We start from the raw sequence: 20,632 nt of genomic DNA, 5'->3' as shown, positions 1-20,632 counted from the left end.
ATTTTTTATTATTCACTAGTACAAGTTATACGCATTGTTTCCATGAATCCTTCAAGTCGACGATTTTTTTATTTTTTATTTTTTATTTTTTATTTTTGGTATAATTCGACGAAACTTGGGTTCATTATTTGAGTCCAATGTTCAGTTTACGCGCTTAAATTAGTACTATTCTATCTTAATTACTTTTTCTTATTTCTAACATTGTTGAATTAGCTTTCCCAATCTTCTAAAAAAAGCGTTTCCGTGTTATCAGTTGATGCTGCAAAAGGAAACCAGACGTTTCCTGTTTAGGAAAGTCGATCCATAAAGTTTTCACTCCATTATTTAATCAGTTTAATGCCGTTTAATATTTTTGTACTGATGTAAAATAATTTTATATTATTATTTTAAAAGTTAATAAATTTGAATAATTTTTTACTGTATAATTCTTTTTCTCTTGTATAATTAGTCACTGCACTAGAATCAGAACCTAATTCACTTTTGGAAACGATTACCAAAATAAATAAATAACCATGCTGACGAAAAATTTAAAAATATTGATAGTACTGCTTGGTTATTGGCAAACTAAGTTTTGATATGTACTAGCAGGAGCCGAGATATTTAATTTATAGCATTTGGATTAATTAGTTTTGTGGTAAGAAATAATCAATTATTTATTTATGATGGACATAAAAGAATAAATAGTTGTTTATACTTTTTCACAATTTTATCATATTTTTATTGAGTAGAATTAATTATTTTGTATTATTCAAACACCCTATTAGTATTGAAAAAAATACTTGAAAGGGACGAATTCGTCACTGACTTGTGGCTCCTTGGTCTTAAAGTGTTGGTAATGCGATTTTAAATATCAATAATAATTAAAATGTGAAAAGAGAAAAATATTTATACTAGTATGTTAGGTAAAATCTTATCAAGCTAATTTAAGATATACTTTTATCTTGCATATGCGATGTACAAATTAAAGAACATTCAATATATATTAATTAGAAAAAAGTTACTGTTAAAATTTCAAAGGTAGCGAGAGGAATAATATGGTATCACATGGACAATAGTTATGGTGAAGAGAGTGATAGACTGATGGATGGGACAAAGACAAAAGCACTTCCAAAATAAGAGAGTAGTTCAATTCAACTTAATTAGTAAGTAATATGCATATTAAGGAAGCATTGCAATTTTGCAAATTAAAACAAACCCATCACAATTAATATAGCATGACTCACCTACCATCATTATTTGTGAAACTGATTTATCATTCCTTGGCTCACTCTTTCCTAATTCTAAAGTACTCCCTCTCTATATAAATTCTCACTCACCTTAGTTTTCTTCTCATTTCACTCACTTGCTTTCAAATTCTCATTTTCAAGGTGAGAGTGGACTATGACTATACTATATATCTTTGTTTTTTGTTTTTGAAAATCAAACGCCGAAGAGTCTTCTTTATTTTCTCTTCTGAAATTAAATCATGTGTTGCTATTAGCATTTTCTCTTCTTTATTTTGTTATTATATATTGTTTGTGATCATCCAATTGATGCATTTAAATTTATGTTGGTGTTATTTGTGTAGCTGTTTGGTGTAAAGATGGGACAAGTGCTTGGTTGTGTTCAAGTGAAGCAGTCAACTGTAGCCGTCAAGGAATGTTTCGGGAAGTACGATGATGTTCTTCAACCTGGTTGCCATTTTGTGCCATGGTGTCTTGGCTGCGGTGTGGCTGGTGTCCTTTCTACGCGTGTCATGCAGCTAAGTCTTCGTTGTGAAACTAAGACAAAGGTTTGTTTGTTTCTTCCTCAAAACCCTTTTATTTTAATTTCAAGTGTAATATAACATATCATTCATGTGTTGACACACTAATTAACAAAGTAACAATGTTTCAAGTGTAATATTTTTGTTCATATATAATATTGGCTTGACTATTATTTGAGTGAACATGGTTTGATGCATTTTTCATCAGGACAATGTGTTTGTTAATGTGGTTGCCTCAATCCAATATCGAGCATTGGCAGAAAAGGCATCAGATGCTTACTACAAACTCACCAATACCAAAGCACAGATACAATCCTATGTCTTTGATGGTTAATATTTCAATTAGAGCTTGTGTTGTGAATCTACTTAGAAGAAGGAAATTAGGTTAATTTTATGTGTGCATCTTATCTTCAGGTTGAAACTAATTTACTCCTATTGTTATTTTAGTTATCAGAGCTACTGTTCCAAAGATGGAACTTGATGCTGTTTTTGAGCAGAAGAACACAATTGCAAAAGCAGTGGACGAAGAACTTGGGAAGGTATTTCCTTTCATTTTATTTTTAAATTAAGAATGGAGAACTATGTAATCTGTTTGGTTTTACTTTCTAGGCTATGTCAGCATATGGGTACGAGATAGTTCAGACTCTTATTGTGGATATTGTGCCGGATGAGCATGTGAAGAAAGCCATGAATGAGATTAATGCTGGTATGTTTCCTACAGTTTTATGTTCTTGCTTCAATTTGAGTTATTCGTATTTCCTTTTTAAGCATGCTAACAAAATAAATGCTAGAATTTAGTGTGGTGTCTGGAGATTTCGTTGCTGAAATTAAGGTTTTGATTGGAGAGTTTTCTCAATTCCTTGTCATTATATAACCAAAGCAATAATACATCTTAGAAACAAGTTGGACCTTTTACATATTTAAGCATATTAGACAAAAGCCTAGACTTTCATGAAGCTAACATTCTAAATTGTGATTCATTTTTCATCATAGAATACTTTTACAAATTCCTGATGTCATTAGCATCATTATCCTGAACAATTACTTTCTTATATACATAACCTTGCATGTACACAATTAAGTTGGTGCCACCTTAAATTAATACACAACCTTGCATATACTTACAAGCTAAAGCATTATCTAGTTTGAACAAAAAATTATTTGATGCATTTTTTTTTCTTCCTGATCACTCTTTACATTGTTCTTTTACCATTACAAATTATAGCTGCAAGATTGAGGGTGGCTACAAACGACAAAGCTGAAGCAGAGAAAATAATGCAGATAAAGCGAGCAGAAGGGGATGCAGAATCAAAGTACCTAGCAGGCCTTGGAGTTTCTCGTCAGCGCCAAGCCATAGTTGATGGGCTAAGAGACAGTGTTCTAGCATTTTCTGGTAATGTGCCTGGAACATCATCAAAGGATATCATGGACATGGTTCTCATGACTCAATATTTTGACACAATGAAGGAGATTGGTGCATCCTCCAAATCCAATGCTGTTTTCATTCCACATGGACCTGGTGCTGTGAGTGATGTTGCTTCACAAGTAAGGAATGGTCTTCTCCAAGGAAATGCAACAACAGAGTCTTGAAGACATACACATATATCATCATACCATGATTTCCTCCTCCAGGCACTTGTAGTTTAGCTTTGCAACTAAATCTTTATATATGCTACTATTATGAATCATCCATGGCAAGTTGGCAACTAATGCCTTCTATATGTATATGGTCTTCCTAATCAACCATGGCAACTTTCTTAATTTTATCCACTATTATGAATCTTCAACTTTTATGATATCTCATTAAATATAATATAATTACATACCCACGCGTATGCATGATTTCAATTTATCAGAGTTTCTTCCTAAACTCATGGAACATGTCCGCAATATAAGTATTAAACTATTAATACTAAGCCTTGACGATTGATTACAACCTTCCATGATTCGGGTGTATATCTATTGAATTGGCCAGGCTAGGTGAAACCGTGAAAACATATTACAAAAAGAGTAAATTTTCATTTTACCTTCTAGAATTTAAAGATCATACTTATGAATGATTATGATTACTTCTCTTAAGAAGAACGCTAATTTGTTAAATAATACAAAAATATGAAGATCATTAAATGAATAATAAATATATTGTGATATAATTGATGTGTGCGTTGGTTCGTGAGGAGTTACAAATTTAGATGGATCGTGGTTCTTCTTTTTAGAGATGCAATGAATGAAGGAAGTGTTTTAGTAAAGAAACACTCCATCCCTAGTGAGAATTATAGCAGAATAACCCTAAAGAAAGCATTTTCCGTGAAGATTGATCTATGTTATTTATAGATATAGGATTGTAATGAGGTATGGAAATTTAAGGGTTCATTTTGCTATCGTCACTTACTTAATTGCTCCCTGCAGTATTTATACACATAGGATAATAATGAGGTATGAAGGAGGTTAATTTCGCTCACTGACTAATTAATTGTTCCCTTTAATCAGAGATGATAAAATGGGTTAAATTTATTGAGTTGGTTCGTTTACTCACTAAAAATAGGGTTGAATCTTTTTCCTCAATCAAGAATAAATTTTAAAAACATTTTTATTCACGGAAAATGATAAATATATATAAAGATAGATAAAAGATGAAAGAAATCTCAAGTGAAGGAATTTATATTTGAATATTTTTATTTTAAAAAATACAAGTCAACAAAAAAATGAAGTATATACTTTTTTATTTAACAAAAAACTACTATAATTTATTTTAAGTCAAAATCAGATTTGTCCTGAAGCTAATTTAGGAAAACATTTATCAAAACTAGGTTATATGATATCTTAATTTTAAATGATTCAATAATATCATTAAAACTAAAAAATATTACTACATTACTCCCACAGTCCCATCTTAATTGTTATCCTAAATTATTTTGCAGAAAACTAATAAATAGATAAAATAGAATAACAATTTTACAAAATTATTCTTATAATCATTAAATTGATTTTTAATTTTTTTAGGTCATATCAATATAAAGAATATAAATAAAAAATAATTAATATTATAGTAAAAATCAGAGGGAGTAGTATAGTATCATTATCAATCCACGCTTTGCCTCCTTTCGCGGTAGAACGACGCGGTAACGACGATGACAAGGTGCGTTGTATTTTACTATTTTGGTGCATTTGGATTCTGAAAACTGAAAACCTTGCGAAGCTGCTTTATCACTGCCATTACTTTACCTTATTCCTTCGCTCCCACTTTCCTTCTCTTTTCCTCTTAATTTCTAACTCCCTCCCTATAAGTATAATTATCATCATCTTTTCTTTTCAATTTTCATTGACACTCTCTTTGCTATTATCAAATTCAAGTTCTCATTATCAAGGTGAGTGCGCTTTCTTTCAAAATCAAACGCCAAATAACTCTTCTTTATTTTCTTTCTTGCAACAAAAAAAATCATGTTTTTATTATTATTATTATTATTCTTTTGAGCATTGAGCATGATCAATTGATGTATTATAGTTATGTTGGTGTGTTGTTTAGGTGTTTTGATCTGTTGAGGGGGTTTAATACTGAAAATGGGACAAGTGTTAGGTTGCGTGCAAGTGGATCAGTCAAGTTTGGCCATCAAGGAGGTTTTCGGGAAGTACGATGATGTTCTCGAACCTGGTTGCCACTGTGTTCCATGGTGTTTCGGCAGTCGTGTGGCTGGTGCTCTTTCTTTGCGTGTCAAACAGCTAGATGTTCGCTGTGAAACCAAGACTAAGGTTTGTTTCTTCCACTCACATGCAATTTCTCAGTTATTTTGGTGTTGTTCTCCTATCAGTATTTTGGTGCTGTTCTCTGATCACAATTGAATTTTCACCTTGGTATTCTATGTTGATCTTTATTACGTGAAATATAGATGTGAAACTCTAATTATTATAGGATGATAACGCCACAAGCATATGGATTCCTCCTTTTATGATTAACCTTTAAAATATTGTTTAGAACGATTTCTAATTGGTTGACACTTGACACTGATAAAACCACATTGCCATTGCATATAAATTCAAGTATATACAAACAGGAATATAGGATACATTTTAGTCTTTCCATCTTATAAATAGAAGGATTAAAGTGTTTCACATTTGTTTCTATATATAATGTTCGTATCATGCGATTAGTGTATCCCTAAGCAAGTGGTCTAGTATTAAAGTTTACTTTCAGAACAAGGTTGGTGGCCAGTCCATTATCTACACTTGGAATGAAGAAGGATATCATTGATCATTGATGTGTTGGCATATTGTTTGGTCATCATTTTTCCTACAAATGATTGCATGTATACGCATCCTGATTATTGGCTGGAATTTTTGACTGAACTTGTTGTAATGCATTCCATCAGGACAATGTCTTTGTGACTGTGGTTGCTTCTATCCAATATCGAGCATTGGCAGAAAAGGCAGTGGATGCTTACTACAAACTCAGCAATACCAGATCACAGATTCAGTCCTATGTCTTTGATGGTGGCTATTTTAGATCCTGTGTTGTGATTTGCGAATCTGCTTCAAAGTAATTAGGTTTATGTGTGCATCTTCACGTTAAAACTTATTTACTCTGTTGTTATTTCAGTTATCAGAGCAAGTGTTCCAAAGATGGAACTAGATGCTACTTTTGAGCAGAAGAATGAAATTGCAAAAGCAGTGGAGGAAGAACTTGAAAAGGTATCCCTGTCATTTTAAATTCAGAGTGGAGTAAGACATGCTTAATCTGTTTGCTTTTACTTTCTAGGCTATGTCAGCTTATGGGTATGAGATAGTTCAGACGCTTATTGTGGATATTGAGCCAGATGAGCATGTGAAGAGAGCCATGAATGAGATTAATGCTGGTATGTTTTCTAGATGTTCATGTTTTTGCTTCAGTTATAGAGTTATTCATATTTCCATTTCAAGCATTGAAAAAAATTTAAATGTTAGTTTAGTTTGGTGTCCGGGGATATCCTAGGTGAGAGGTTTTGATTGTAGAGTTTCTTTTCAAGTCATTATTATATGACTAAAGCTGTATTACCTTAGAAATGAGTTAGTTGGACTATATGCATACATAAACATATTAGACCAAAGCCCAGACTCTTCATGCAGCTAACAACTCTGAACAGTGAATCACTTTTCGTTATAGAATATACTTCCTAAATTCCTGATGTCATTAAGTCATTAGCATCACTATCCTGAACAATTACTTTCTTATACTTGTCAGTACCACCTTAATTCTTAAATACCCAACCTTGCATATACTTACATACACTAGGCTAAAAATTTACATTGTTTGAACAAAAAATTATTTGATGCATGCTTTTATCTATTATTCCTGATCACTCACCCTTTACATTGTTCTTTTACCATTACAAATAGCTGCAAGATTGAGGGTGGCTGCAAATGAGAAAGCTGAAGCAGAGAAGATATTGCAGATAAAGCGAGCAGAAGGGGATGCAGAATCAAAGTACCTAGCAGGCCTTGGGATTGCTCGTCAGCGCCAAGCCATAGTAGATGGCCTGAGGGACAGTGTGCTGGCTTTCTCTGAGAATGTTCCCGGGACAACATCAAAGGATATCATGGACATGGTTCTCATGACCCAATATTTTGACACAATGAAGGACATTGGTGCATCCTCCAAATCCAATGCTGTTTTCATTCCACATGGACCTGGTGCTGTACAAGACGTTGCTTCACAAATTAGGAATGGTCTTCTCCAAGGAAATGCAACACAGTCTTGAAGGATTGACATCACATACTACTACTCTACTAGTAGTTGAGCTTCCCAACCATATGCATATATCTTCTCAACCACATCCAAACGTTTTTTGTTTTTTATATATATGTCGTTGCCATCTTTGTCCTCTGGGTTTCTATCTAGTTCAATCCTTTTTAGTTTGTGAATATAGTAATGATAGTGGGCAAAATTGCTTTATTTGTGATTTATAGTTTGTGTTTGCGTTAATGTTATGTAGATTTATCCTTTGCTTTGTCTTCTATGAGAATGAGAATTACCGATAGGCTCATTTTTCCTAGTGGATAGTGCTTTCAAATCAGATGACGAGTTTGCCCTACGAGAAATTGGGAAGACATTGTCCTGGATTAAGGACAATGTATGCATCACAAGTTGAGCCAACCATTTCTAGACCAGATATAATTTTCTTAGTGTTACAAGTTGAGTCAATATATGCAGCAACCTCGCATTCCTGACTTACATGCGATCCATCACTTGATAGTTGATATCATGTATCTCAAACTCAAAGTAGCTCCTGCTCAAGGACTATTGTTTCTTGTTTCGAATCCTCTTAATTTGTGTGCCTATGTCGATGATGACTAGGTTAGTTGCTTGGAAACTTTCTAGGCAATGCGCTGATCTCTTTGGAAGTCCAAGAAGCCTACTGTGTCCAAATCTGCAATTTGCAAGTGAACTGGTGTAGCTCAAAATGCTCATTCTCCATTTTGAAGTTCCCATTCAGTAGTTTTCAATGACTTTTTGTGACAATTAGTCAACACAGTGACGGATCTAGAATCCTAAGCTAGGAAGGACAATTTATTAAAAAAATAAAATTTAATAATTAATATTATGAAAGGGGTAAAAAATTAGAGTGGGTGTCAAATACACAAAATTAGGGGGGCAGGGGGTGACGGACAAAATTTCTACACTCAACATATTTATATGTAATTTTAAAAAAATGAGGGAATGTAGCATTAATACATTATAATGTGGATCTACCACTGAGTTAGCGATTCATCTAGCATCGAACATAGCTAGCTCATCATGAAAGATCAAAGCATTATCATTTCATCTGTGAGTTGGTTAGTTCCCAATTATATCAAGTTGATTCATGTCAAAAGCCAACATCAATTGGTTGATATATTCACTAAAGCACTGCCACTTCCCCTCTTTACTACCTTCATTCGTAACATCAATTAGTTATTAGATATATAGGCTTTTATTCTATTTTGTGTTTTTTTTTTTATATAGTATTGCATCTTTTAATATCCTTGTATTTTCTTTTACGGTTTGATAAAACTCTATATACTTTGATTCAGTAATTAGTTATAGAAGGCTTTCATTCTATTTTGGTCCCATCATGAGGAGTTTCATTGTGGTCGTTCCTTCATTCGCTCATAAGTTGCTACTCACACTCGACACAGGGAGAAGATGAAGACTTCTCTTTGTTTCTATCGGCAACACAGATCATCAATTCGAGCTGAATTAGAATTAAGAGTAAAATCGTGGATGGTTTACGCTGATCCAAACACGGTGGAAGAAATTCACGTTACTGTTCAAATTTCAAAGTACTTACAGTAGATGGTATCACATGGGGGCAATTACTGTGGAGAGTGATATGTGGGACAAAGAAAAAATGTTTCCAAAATAAGTGGTTCAATTATTATAACCATTAATTCTAGTTCTAGCCATTGTACTTAATTTCATATACGGAATTAATTATATGCATGCTAGGACGCATTGCAATTTGCATTGATTGATCATTTCATTAATTATATATAGCTACGAAATTTCCGTTCAATGGTTTGGGTCCTTCCTCTCATCTCATACCATATAAAAAAACAATGTTCAATTCCATTTTCTTCTTTAGGCAAAATAATAAATATTCTCTCCAATATCATTAACTTTTATGACATGTTTTGTACACGGAGTCTGAAGATATGACATGGTTTGATGAAATGAAGACTCCATTTTCATTTTTCACCCAACCCACAGCTTTGGATTCTGAAAATTGAAAACCTTTCAAATCTGCTTTTATCACTCACTGCTGCCGTTAATTACCTTACCACATTCCTTCACTCTCTATCTCTATTTTTTGTAGCTGTCAAAATAGGTAAAGTCTACTTCAATCCATCTTATAAATGAATCAATCCAACCATGCTCATTTAAGATTGAATTTTGAAAATATTAGTTAGCTCTGACCCATGGCGGGTTGATGAATTAAATGGACTGACCCACCCACCAACTCACCTAAAATTTATTTATTTTTTAAAAAAGAAAATTCAATAGAAAATCATTTTTTTCTTAAAAAATAAATTTAAATAAATTATAAAATATTAATTAAATTAAATCTTCCATTATTGATAAACCAAACCTATAACAAAACATATTATCACAAACTAGAACTATAATAACAAAAATTTAGAAAAATGACAAATATTTTATGATTTAGTCTAAAATAAAACAGTCTTAAACAAGATAATAAATAAACAAAATTGAAGGCTATAACTCTCAATTTTTAAGTCTTTAAATAATATGACAAAATACTAAAAAGTTTAAAACTTTGAAGGCTCAAAATAATATTACAAAATATTATGTTATTTTTAGGTGGATCAATCCGGCTCATCAGTATTTGACCCGAGTGGACCGAATCTAAATTTTCAACCAATTACAACTTTTGTATATTTTTTTGGCCAAACCAGTGGTGGACCAAGTTGACTCACGGGTTTTTATGGCTTTACTAATTTCCTTTTTAAAACTCCCTAGTAGTCCCTCCCCATAACGAAAGGGATTTAACTAAGTTAATATATTGATCAAATTAAAGTGTGTCAATAATATAAATTTTTTACACCGTATTCAATTTTTAAAAAAAATCCGACCCCATAAATTTCACCAACTTTTCTAACTCTCTCTCTTTCAAAAATTTCAAATTGCAAGTTGAGTTCACTGTCTTTGTGGTTTGTGTTTGAAAATCAAACGCAAAAAGCCTTTATTTTCTCTTTTGAAAATAAAAATATAATGGGAAAATAGGAACTCACGTTTTTTTTTTGTTATCATTCTTGTGAGTATTGAGGAGAATAAATCCAATTGATGCACTAATTTTATGTTGGTGTTTGTGTGTAGCTGTAGTGAAGATGGGACAAGTGTACGGTTGCTTTCAAGTGAAGCATTCAAGTGTAGCCATTAAGGAGGTTTTCGGGAAGTACGATGATGTTCTTGAACCAGGTTGCCACTTTGTTGCATGGTGTTTTGGGCGGCGTGTGGCTGGTGCACTTTCTTTACGTGTGAAACTAAGACTAAGGTTTGTTTTTTCTACCACTCTCACTTCTCCTTAAAAGGGGTCTCAACTCTCAATCACTATTTCTTCCTCAAAGTTGTTTATTTTTCAAGTGTAATAGAAAATCATTCATGTGTTGACCAAGCATGGTTTAATGCATATGCCATCAGGACAATGTGTTTGTTAGTGTGGTTGCCTCAATCCAATATCGAGCATTGGCAGAAAAGGCAGCAGATGTTTACTACAAACTCACCAATACCAAAGCACAGATACAACCCTTATGTCTTTGATGGTTAATATTTCAGTTAGAGCTTGTGTTGTGAATCTACTTAAAAATAAATAAATTAGGTTAATTTTATGTGTGCATCTTCAGGTTGAAACTTATTTGCTACGGTTGCTATTTCAGTTATCAGAGCAAGTGTTCCAAAGATGGAACTTGATGCTGCTTTTGAGCGAACAAAAATGCAAAAGCTGTGGAGGATGAACTTGAAAAGGTATATATCCCCTTTTCATTTTAAACTAAGAATGGAATAAGACATCCTTAATCTGTTTCCTTTTATTACCTTCTGGGCTGTGTCAGCTTATGGTTACGAGATAGTTCAGACTCTTATTGTGGATATTGAGCCAGATGAGGGTGTCAAGAAAGCCATGAATGAGATTAATGCTGGTATGTTATGTTTCCTAGATGGTCATCATGTGCTTGCTTCAGTTAAGAGTTATATTCATATTTATCCTTTTCAAGCATGCTAACAAGTGTTACTATGTTAGTTTAGTGTGGTATCTGGAGATTTCCTAGCCGAGAGGTTTTGATTCAAAAGCATATATACTTTTCATGTAGCTAACAAGTCTGATTAGGGAATCAATTTTCATTTTAGAATATACTTCCCAAAATCCTGATTTCATTAGCATCAGTATCCTGTAAAATTGCTTTCTTATACTTTGTGCCACCTTAAATACACAAAATTACATACTTATACAGACACTTTTAACTAAAAATTTATATAGTTAATTTCAACATAAGTTTATTTGATGCATGTGTTTTATTTTCCCTGATGCATTGTTCTATAATGTTCTTTTACCATTATTACAAATAGCTTCAAGATTGAGGATGGCTGCCAACGAGAAAGCCGAAGTAAAGAAGATATTGCAGATAAAGCGAGCAGAAAAGATTGGAAATGAAATTGAAAGACCGGAGGATGATGGTGAGTTTGGTAAAGCATTGAATAAGGGCTGAAATGTGCCTCTTTCTTCATTTACTCCCAATAATAAATTAAATTATAAATCAATCAATAAATAAATAAGTGTTATGTCTCCCAAATATTACTTTTCGTGCTACATCAGTGTCACCTACGTTGTCCTCTCAACCCTCTGCATTATGTAATTTGTATTTATATATAAGTAGTAAAATACGTAACAGTAAATGTTCATTAATAGTAGTGATCGATGGTAAGCAAATTTTAATGCGAGAGACTTAAATGTCATATTAATAGTATTTTAATCATCCGTAGTTAATTTGGGATGTTTGATAGGAGATTTGGGATGTTTTAGATTTATTGAAAATCTTGGGAAATTTAATTTCTCATATTAGATATATATTTTTAAAAAATAACATACCTAAAAAGGGAGATTTCTTGCATGAAAATTTTTTCAATGAGCGCGAGATGTGATTTTACTTTTTTGAATTTATTTATTTAGTATAATAAAAACATCATTTTATTTTTTTTATTAAATTATATAATATAATAAATAATTAAAATAATCAATAAAAATATACATCTCTTTGATTCATAATTCTTAAGAAAAAAACTTCTCCCCATCAAATGCCAAAAAAATTCTAAAAAATGCAAACATTTTTTTAATATAACTAGAAACATGTTTAGTTAAGCTTAATTCGAAATGCCATCATTGTATTCAGTTCCTGGTCTAAAGTCTGAAGCCATTAGAACTTCGAAATGCCATCATTGTATTCAGTTCCTGGTCTAAAATCTGAAGCCATCACATAAATATCAAGAACAGAATCCCACACAACTTTTACCATCTTTTTACCATTTTTTCCTCCACTTTTAAACAATTAAATGTTAAATTTTAATCTCTCAATGGATGCAAAACTCCATCAAAAGAAATAAAGAGTATTCTCAAAGAACCACCCTCAGCTTCTCAGCATTTGAAACAATACAAACACTTGCAATACACAACCCAGAGAAATGGATGACCGAATCCAAAGAAAAAATGACTACAGAAAAATAAGGTGGCTTTACTCATCAATTTTGTCAAACTCCCCACTTTTCTGCTAAGCAGCAGAAAATAAATTGAATATTCCATAACCTGGCAAATAGGAGACAACTCCATAGCAAGGAAAATGAGTGATCGCTTACCATTTTATTGTTAAATTCTGCCATTGCTCTATCAAATTCTATACGTTTTTCTGATACTATATCATAGTATTTAACCTACTCCTGTCAGGTACAAGTGCTGTTAACATAAACGAATAAACTATATGCAAACTTCATGCTACATTTTGCCAAGTAATCAAACAGGAAACAAACTTCAAAAACTAGTTCTATATTGATTTTGAATGAACATCAGCAAATGAGCATGGGTGCTTATAAAAACTATAGGAGAAACATACCACAAAAGGTAGTTGTTGTAGTTGAGGGAGTCCAAGGCTCTATAAAACACCACACTATCTTTTTCTTCTAGCAAGAACAACAAAATTTTATCCCACTAGATGAGGTCAGCTACATGGATTACATGATGTCATTCAGATTGGTTAAAGACCAAAGTTTCATTGATGTTATCTACCATAAAATCTGCCCCGCCATGGTGCCACCATTTAATAATGCAAGAAACTGAAGATAATTACATATATATCTTTTTTGGTGATCAATTCTGGGTATACCATTTTTCTAAAACTGAAGAACAAAGCTAAATTTCATGTACCCAATAATATAATTTAATACTATAGTCTGAACCATAGTATCTTAATCTATTTCTGCATTAAATCTCAGTTCACCCTAGAATTCTAATCAGAGGGCACAGTTCTGCTACTTCTGCATTACATCTATATGCTAAAAGGAAGAAAATATGAAGTAAAAGGGATGGACACCTTTGTATCAGTAAATATATCCGTTGCCATTATTAGTATATCAGCCTAGAAATGAAAAAGTAGTTACAATTAATTACAACTGCTTCAAATATAACAAAAATGTTCTTCTTCCTCACATGCTTAATTTACTCAGTTTTCAGCCATCAGACATCACAATCATAATAACGCAATTCAAGTCAATAATAAAAAAAGGAAAGGCTACAAGAGAAACTAACCTCATTAATCATTGATATCCACTTCTTTCCAGATGCATTGCCAATCTGAATGAACAAAGGGTGGAATAAAACAAAAAAAAATTATATACTTTGCAAATGATAATAATAGAGCTGCTAGTTTCACAAATGAAGAGAAGTATAAAAACTTCTCACTCTTAAAACAACAGGCAAATTTTAAAAATTGATGCTTAAGTTTGTATTGGCTTTAAAGAAATTTATAGTTTGTAAATGATTAGTTGTGCAACAATCCTTCTTCTTGAGCAATTAAAAGTATAAAATAAAATAGAAGAAATTCTAATAGAATGGATTCTACACATACATCAAACCTTGACTTTACATCTGAATTCTTCTCTTGAAATTCTTTATGAAAATCCTCCCTAAAGAATGAAAAAGAACTTACAGTAAACATAATAAATTTGAAGATAAGACTTTCCATTTAAGAAAGATGCAGTTGGCTAAACATAGCCACTATGAAAGATTCAATGGCAGTGCTATGTATAAAGTAAATAGCAGTATATTGAAGTGGAACATAGAACAATAAAACAAGCAAGAATCAAGGAAAGGAAACTATCACAAGAAAACCATGTTTAAATGTCACAACAATTAAAGACGAATGGTCTTTTTTACTGTTCAACAATTAAAAAATAAGATCCTTCTGCAAGCGATGAATAAAGAATTCATCTCATAGAATCAAGAAAAGTATACTTACATGTTGATTTGGTGGTTCTTCTTTCTAGAGATGTAATGAGTGAAGGAAGTGTTTCTCGAGAAAGACACTCCAATTAATACCTAAAAACTATTGAGAATTTTGGGAAAATAACAACTCTTAAGGTAAGAAGGATCATAGTTTGTGTGAGAATTGATCCATGATATTTATAGACATCAGATGGTAATTATGGGGTTTGGAGGAGTTCAATTAATACCTGGAAACTTAAACTGCTCTAGGTAATTACCTTACTACCCCTGTCAATTATAATGTATAATCACCCTTATAACAAGGTATAATAGGGTTAAAGATTAATTCTTGAAATTGTGGGAAAATTAGATCGTCCTTATTTTGTAGCACTTCCATCATGCGGTGTAAGCCTAGATGTGATCGTGAGTCCGGGATGTAAGTTGGATGAGTTTGACTTGTACGGGCATTGTCTTTGTCATATTACGACTAATTTAGGAATGTTTGCTTTAAGATATAATATTTTGTATTTTAGAATGTTTGCTTTAAGATATAATATTTTGTATTTTAGAAATTATGTTTTCAAGAATGTTTGTCATTCTGGTATGTGAAATAAACACACTCATATTTATATAATTAATAATTTAATGTTATAAAATATTAACTTATCACAAATTTTAATTATAATATAATTTATATATTAAAAATATTTTTTTCTTATAAATTTTACTTAATATAATTATATAAAAACAAAATTTTATCTTTACATTTCTCCAACTAAAATACCAGCTAAATATAATTCATCATAAAAAAGGTTAACTCTAAATTTTTTTAACGGTAAAGATACTTAAAATTATTTCAAACTTAAAATACACATCTAATGTAAAATTATTATTTTTTAGTATAAAACAGACATTTAAATGGCCAAAAAAAACATTTATTAAATTTCCCACCTAATTTTAAACAATTCAATATATTCCCTTTTCTGTTGGACACGGCAAAGTGCGAACTTGCGTAATTCTTGTTGATTTGGATTCTGAAAACTGAAAATCGAAAACTTTGCAAACTGCTCTATACACTTACGAACTTACCTCTCTCTTTCCTCTTCCAAACTCTCCCTCCCTATAAATAGTTAAATAATATCACTCTCTCCACCCTTTTTCTTTGTATATATATCAAATTCTCTCATCACCAAGGTGCATGAGTGCATTATCATGTTTTTTTTTTTTGTTATTATCCTTTTGAGTTTGGAGTAGAATCCAATTGGTGCATTATATTTATGTTAGTGTGTTTGTGTAGCTGTTTTCTGTTGTAGTTTTAGTGATCAAGATGGGACAAATGTTTAGTATGTGTGGTTTTGTGCAAGTGGAGCAGTCAAGTGTTGTCATCAAGGAAGTATTTGGGAAGTACGATGATGTTCTTGATCCTGGTTGCCACTGTGTGCCGTGGTATTTCGGCAATCGTGTGGCTGGTGCACTTTCTTTGCGTATACAACAGCTAGATGTTCGTTGTGAAACCAAGACAAAGGTTTGTTTCTTCCACTTTTCCACTTGCACGCACTTTCTCAGGAATGTTTGAGTATCTAGTGGTTGGCCTCCAACCTGCGAATCGAAGGGATGTCTTCTTCGTTCGTCTGTTTGGATGCGTTTCCAAACAAATTGGACGAAAATTCAAACATGCACTCACTTGTTTGGTGTTATTCTCCTACCACATTTGAAGTATTTTGGTGTTGTTCCTTAATTACAATTAAAGTTTTAATTTTGTAATCCTTGTTGGTCTTTATTGTGTGGATGAAATTCTAATTCTGATAGAAAAATGAATCAAAAACACCGATTCCTCCTCCTTAAAATTGATCTTGCTCATTTTACAATAAGTATCTTAAAAGTAATCTTTGAAATCATCTAAAAATTCTTTATACTATCAATTAATGTACATAAATTAATAAATTATGAATAGAAAGACATTTTAGTCAAATAAATAAACTATAGAAGGATTAAAGTGTTTCACATTTGTTATCTTGAGCATCATTTCTTTTAGAGGCAAAATTGAAATTATTTTCTCTACACACACTTATCCGCACTTGGCATGAGCAAGGATATTATAGATGAAATGTAAAATTATTGATATGCATGTTGACATAAATTACAATATTTTTGTTTGGTCGTTGCTTTTCCTTCAAATGATTGCACATATATGTATCCTGATTAATGGTTGGATTAACTATTTGAATGAACATGGCCATTAAATGCAAATCCCCTCAGGACAATGTGTTTGTTACTGTGGTTGCCTCAATCCAATATCGAGCATTGGCAGAAAAGGCATCAGATGCTTACTACAAACTCACCAATACCAAAGCACAGATACAATCCTATGTCTTTGATGGTGAATATTTTAATTAGAGCTTGTGTTGTGGATCTACTTAAAAGAAATTAATTAGGTTAATTTTATGTGTGCATCTTCAGGTTGAAACTTATTCACGTTTGCTATTTCAGTTATCAGAGCAAGTGTTCCAAAGATGGAACTAGATGCTACATTTGAGCAGAAGAACGACATCGCAAAAACAGTGGAGGAAGAACTTGAAAAGGTATACCCTTTTGCTTTATGTTTTAAATTAAGAATGGTGTAGGACATCCTTAATCTGTTTTCTTTTACTTTCTAGGCCATGTCAGCTTATGGGTACGAGATAGTTCAGACTCTTATTGTGGATATTGAGCCAGATGAGCGTGTGAAGAGAGCCATGAATGAGATCAACGCTGGTATGTTTTCAAAATGTTCATGTTCATGTTCTTGCTTCAGTTATAGAGTCATTCATTTTTTCCTTTTCAAGCATGCTATCAAAATAAATGTTAGTTTAATGGAGAGGTTTTGATAGGAGAGTTTCTCGATTCTTTTTCATTATATATAAAGCTGTATTAGCTTATAACGGAGTTAGATCTCATAAATTAGACAAAAGACTTCCCCAATTCCTGATATCTTTAGCATCATTATCCTGAACACAATTACTTTCTTATACTTGTTGGTGCCCCCTTAAATTAAAAAAGACAATCTTGCATACTTACAGAGACCTTAAATTAAAAAAAGATTTATCTTGTTTGAAGAAAAAAGTTAATTATTTGCAATTTTATGTTTTCATGATCACCCTTTACATTGTTGTTTTACCATCATCACAACAAATAGCTGCAAGATTGAGGGTGGCTTCGAATGAGAAAGCCGAAGCAGAGAAGATATTACAGATAAAGCGAGCAGAAGGGGATGCAGAATCAAAGTACCTAGCAGGTCTTGGAGTCGCTCGTCAGCGCCAAGCCATAGTTGATGGCTTGAGGGACAGTGTTATTGCTTTCTCCGAGAATGTTCCCGGGACAACATCAAAGGATATCTTGGACATGGTTCTCATGACTCAATATTTTGACACAATGAAGGACATTGGTGCATCCTCAAAATCCAATGCTGTTTTCATTCCACATGGACCGGGTTCTGTACATGATGTTGCTTCACAAATTAGGGATGGTCTTCTACAAGGAAATGCAACAAAGTCTTGATCACTTAGCATATCATACCTCTAGCTAGTAGGTTAAGCTTCACAACTATGTGTATAGGGGACAACATATAGTTGCTATTCTTTGTTAAGTATTTTTTTTTTGTGGTTCTTCAAGTCAATAATCTGCATAATAAAAGATTTGCATAGATTATCCAAGTGAACCCATCATATCTTCTGGATCACACCACAACTTTGTTTTTTTTTCTTTTATATACATTATCCAAGTGAACCCATCATATAAAAGGTTTTGTGGTTTGTGTAGTGTGCATTCAGAGCACAAGATGAGTTTGCCCTGCTAGAATTGAAAAAATTGTCCTAGAATCAGGATTACTGTTCCTTGTTAACATTGTGTTAGTCTCATATGATAAATGCTCAAAATTAAAAACCAAAACAACAAAGACGGGCTGTGGTTTTTATTTGAATTGGTTTTACTCCTCGTTGATTTCAAGCTATAGTAAACGGAATAATTTATGATCTTCAGCAGAATTTGCTGCACACTCATAAGATCTTTGGTTAAGTTTATGAAGGTGACAAGTCTTCTTATCAGTTTTTAAACATATATCATGTTTGTGAAATTTTAACTTCATTATGATGATTTTTATTTGTTTGTGTAAATTAATGATATACTTTAACTTCATCATGATTTTATTTGTTTTTGTAAGCACAGAATTCTTACTAAATCCTGATGTCATAATTAGCATCACTATTTTGGAATCTGGGCATTACTATTCTTATACTTGCTGGTGCTACCTTAAATATACAACCTTGCTGTCCTTGCATGTTGGACACTTTTTGTTAAAGATTTCATTGTTTATACCTAGATTTATTGGTACCAAAATGTATCTAAAAGATTTCATTGTTTGTAGATAGATATATTTTTGAGTTTAATGTGTGATGTACTTTTTACACTGTAAATGCGTATTTCTTTTTTCTCTATCTTTTTATTATAATTTTATTTTACTTATTTATATTTTAAAATTTTCACATAACATATAATAAGTACAAATTCTTACTTATCAACTTGTTATATGTAATTGTATAATGCCAAAGAGAATGCACATGATGCACATTATTATTTCTTTTGTCTTTACTTACCTAGTGAATTCTTAACACATGCATATTCTTTGCACCATAGTTTTATTGTATTAGAGATATTCAAAATATATGAATATCAACCTGTGAATGCAAATTTGATTACAAGAAAATGAACGAATGATGCTAGTATACACGTAAACGCTATTCCTAAAATAAAAATGCGTTACCCATACAATTTTTACATGCGCATCCTTCCACAAAGAAGTGAAAGTAAGGCAAAAAAAATAAAAATAGGGGGAAAAATAGTATATCAAGGTTGCTAGTTGGCCTAATTAATCTATCCAAGCAAAGTCATTATTAAAGGATTTGACTCTGGTAAGATTTGACAATTCAACTTGAAGTCTTGAACAATCACACTTAAAAATTCAGAAGAAAAAAACTAGACTTAAAAAAATAAAACAAGGTTTCTTCAACGCTAGGATCACCAACATCTACTCAGGGTTATTAAGAATCATCATCATCATCTTCATTAGCATTAGTAGAACTAGATGAAATAAGTTACACGGCAAGAGACGCTTTATGATTAAACGCATTTTTAATAGCCATTATAATTATAATTATTAAAACATCTGTCATGCCTTTTAACTTCAACTTGTTTCCTATCGATGTTGAAGTTAAAACAGGCCACTCCTAAGTAGGAAATTAAAATGCGAAAAAACTAGTGAAATTATCAGATTTAGGATATTAATTATTAGTGTAATTAATGACTCAAATAACATTTACTAATGGTATTTGATTTCATTTACCACACCAAGAAGTTTATGAAGACAAAAATTCATTCATAAAAACCAAAAATCGTGTTGTACCATAAATTTTCTAAAGCTTTTTCTCCACTTTGCGAGTGCAACCATGGCAACATAATCCATTCACCTTGAAAAGATGAGTTTGAAATTTTCAAAAGCACACATACGTAAATATAAATCATGCATAAATTTGTTAATGGAAGGTGTAGGAAGAAAATATGCATGTATAAGGGGTTTTGAAGGCGTTACCGACTCAGAATTACTCATTGAGAAAAAACCTTTAATTTGATGCGTTATCTGCCAATCTTACAATTGCAATTGCAAATTCTAAATACTAACTTTCTCTCACAAATTTTAAGCAAATTAATACCAAGTACTTCCTTTTAATAGAGGCCAGGAAAAGGCATGTATGAAGTTGATTTGGAAAAAAAAATATGTAGAAGAAAATTAAAAGATGATTAAATCAAATAAAATTCTTTCCATAAGTTATAATGATTGCTAGATCGGTATATTCAT

General features: G+C 32.0%; 3 protein-coding genes and 1 long non-coding RNA gene across 7 annotated transcripts; 3 read left to right on the top strand and 1 right to left on the bottom strand.

The window, feature by feature from the left end:
* Positions 1 to 1,228: 1,228 nt before the first annotated feature.
* LOC100790880 (hypersensitive-induced response protein 1) lies at positions 1,229 to 18,623 on the top strand. 3 transcript variants are annotated; one of them, XM_003519030.5, is made up of 6 exons: positions 1,229 to 1,367; positions 1,568 to 1,771; positions 1,953 to 2,073; positions 2,192 to 2,283; positions 2,354 to 2,450; positions 2,970 to 3,505. In XM_003519030.5, exons 2-6 carry the CDS (start codon positions 1,583 to 1,585, stop codon positions 3,332 to 3,334), a joined length of 864 nt encoding a protein of 287 aa, XP_003519078.1. In that variant the 5' UTR covers positions 1,229 to 1,367; positions 1,568 to 1,582; the 3' UTR covers positions 3,335 to 3,505. The 3 variants fall into 3 exon arrangements, with proteins under 3 accessions (XP_003519078.1, XP_040866415.1, XP_040866410.1); XM_041010481.1 differs by lacking the exons at positions 1,229 to 1,367; positions 1,568 to 1,771; positions 2,192 to 2,283; positions 2,354 to 2,450; positions 2,970 to 3,505 and adding exons at positions 17,059 to 17,122; positions 17,233 to 17,324; positions 17,400 to 17,496; positions 17,918 to 18,623 and having other exon boundaries at positions 1,965 to 2,073; XM_041010476.1 differs by lacking the exons at positions 1,229 to 1,367; positions 1,568 to 1,771; positions 1,953 to 2,073; ... (1 more) ...; positions 2,354 to 2,450; positions 2,970 to 3,505 and adding exons at positions 15,708 to 16,267; positions 17,002 to 17,122; positions 17,233 to 17,324; positions 17,400 to 17,496; positions 17,918 to 18,623.
* On the top strand, positions 4,891 to 7,718 carry LOC100789295 (hypersensitive-induced response protein 1). 2 transcript variants are annotated; one of them, XM_003519028.5, is made up of 6 exons: positions 4,891 to 5,112; positions 5,271 to 5,494; positions 6,112 to 6,232; positions 6,339 to 6,430; positions 6,498 to 6,594; positions 7,115 to 7,718. In XM_003519028.5, exons 2-6 carry the CDS (start codon positions 5,306 to 5,308, stop codon positions 7,474 to 7,476), a joined length of 861 nt encoding a protein of 286 aa, XP_003519076.1. In that variant the 5' UTR covers positions 4,891 to 5,112; positions 5,271 to 5,305; the 3' UTR covers positions 7,477 to 7,718. The 2 variants fall into 2 exon arrangements, with proteins under 2 accessions (XP_003519076.1, XP_014619845.1); XM_014764359.3 differs by having other exon boundaries at positions 4,916 to 5,112; positions 5,250 to 5,494.
* LOC100811401 (hypersensitive-induced response protein 1) lies at positions 10,284 to 12,139 on the top strand. The gene is given in 8 exon segments (XM_041010636.1): positions 10,284 to 10,748; positions 10,751 to 10,770; positions 10,917 to 11,021; positions 11,023 to 11,038; positions 11,153 to 11,197; positions 11,200 to 11,239; positions 11,316 to 11,413; positions 11,841 to 12,139. Coding segments are annotated over 8 exon segments (609 nt in total). The 5' UTR covers positions 10,284 to 10,603; the 3' UTR covers positions 11,981 to 12,139.
* Positions 12,627 to 14,914, bottom strand: LOC102662684 (uncharacterized). Its single transcript, XR_005889096.1, has 3 exons — positions 14,777 to 14,914; positions 14,387 to 14,444; positions 12,627 to 14,112 (listed from the first exon to the last, which is right to left on the bottom strand). It is a non-coding gene; the product is annotated as an uncharacterized lncRNA (long non-coding RNA).
* Positions 18,624 to 20,632: the final 2,009 nt, after the last annotated feature.

The sequence above is a fragment of the Glycine max genome, chromosome 2, assembly GCF_000004515.6.
Source record: "Glycine max cultivar Williams 82 chromosome 2, Glycine_max_v4.0, whole genome shotgun sequence".
Lineage (NCBI taxonomy): Eukaryota > Viridiplantae > Streptophyta > Magnoliopsida > Fabales > Fabaceae > Glycine > Glycine max.
Note: the sequence above shows the minus strand (reverse complement) of the source record. Positions and strands in the feature narration are given on the sequence as shown.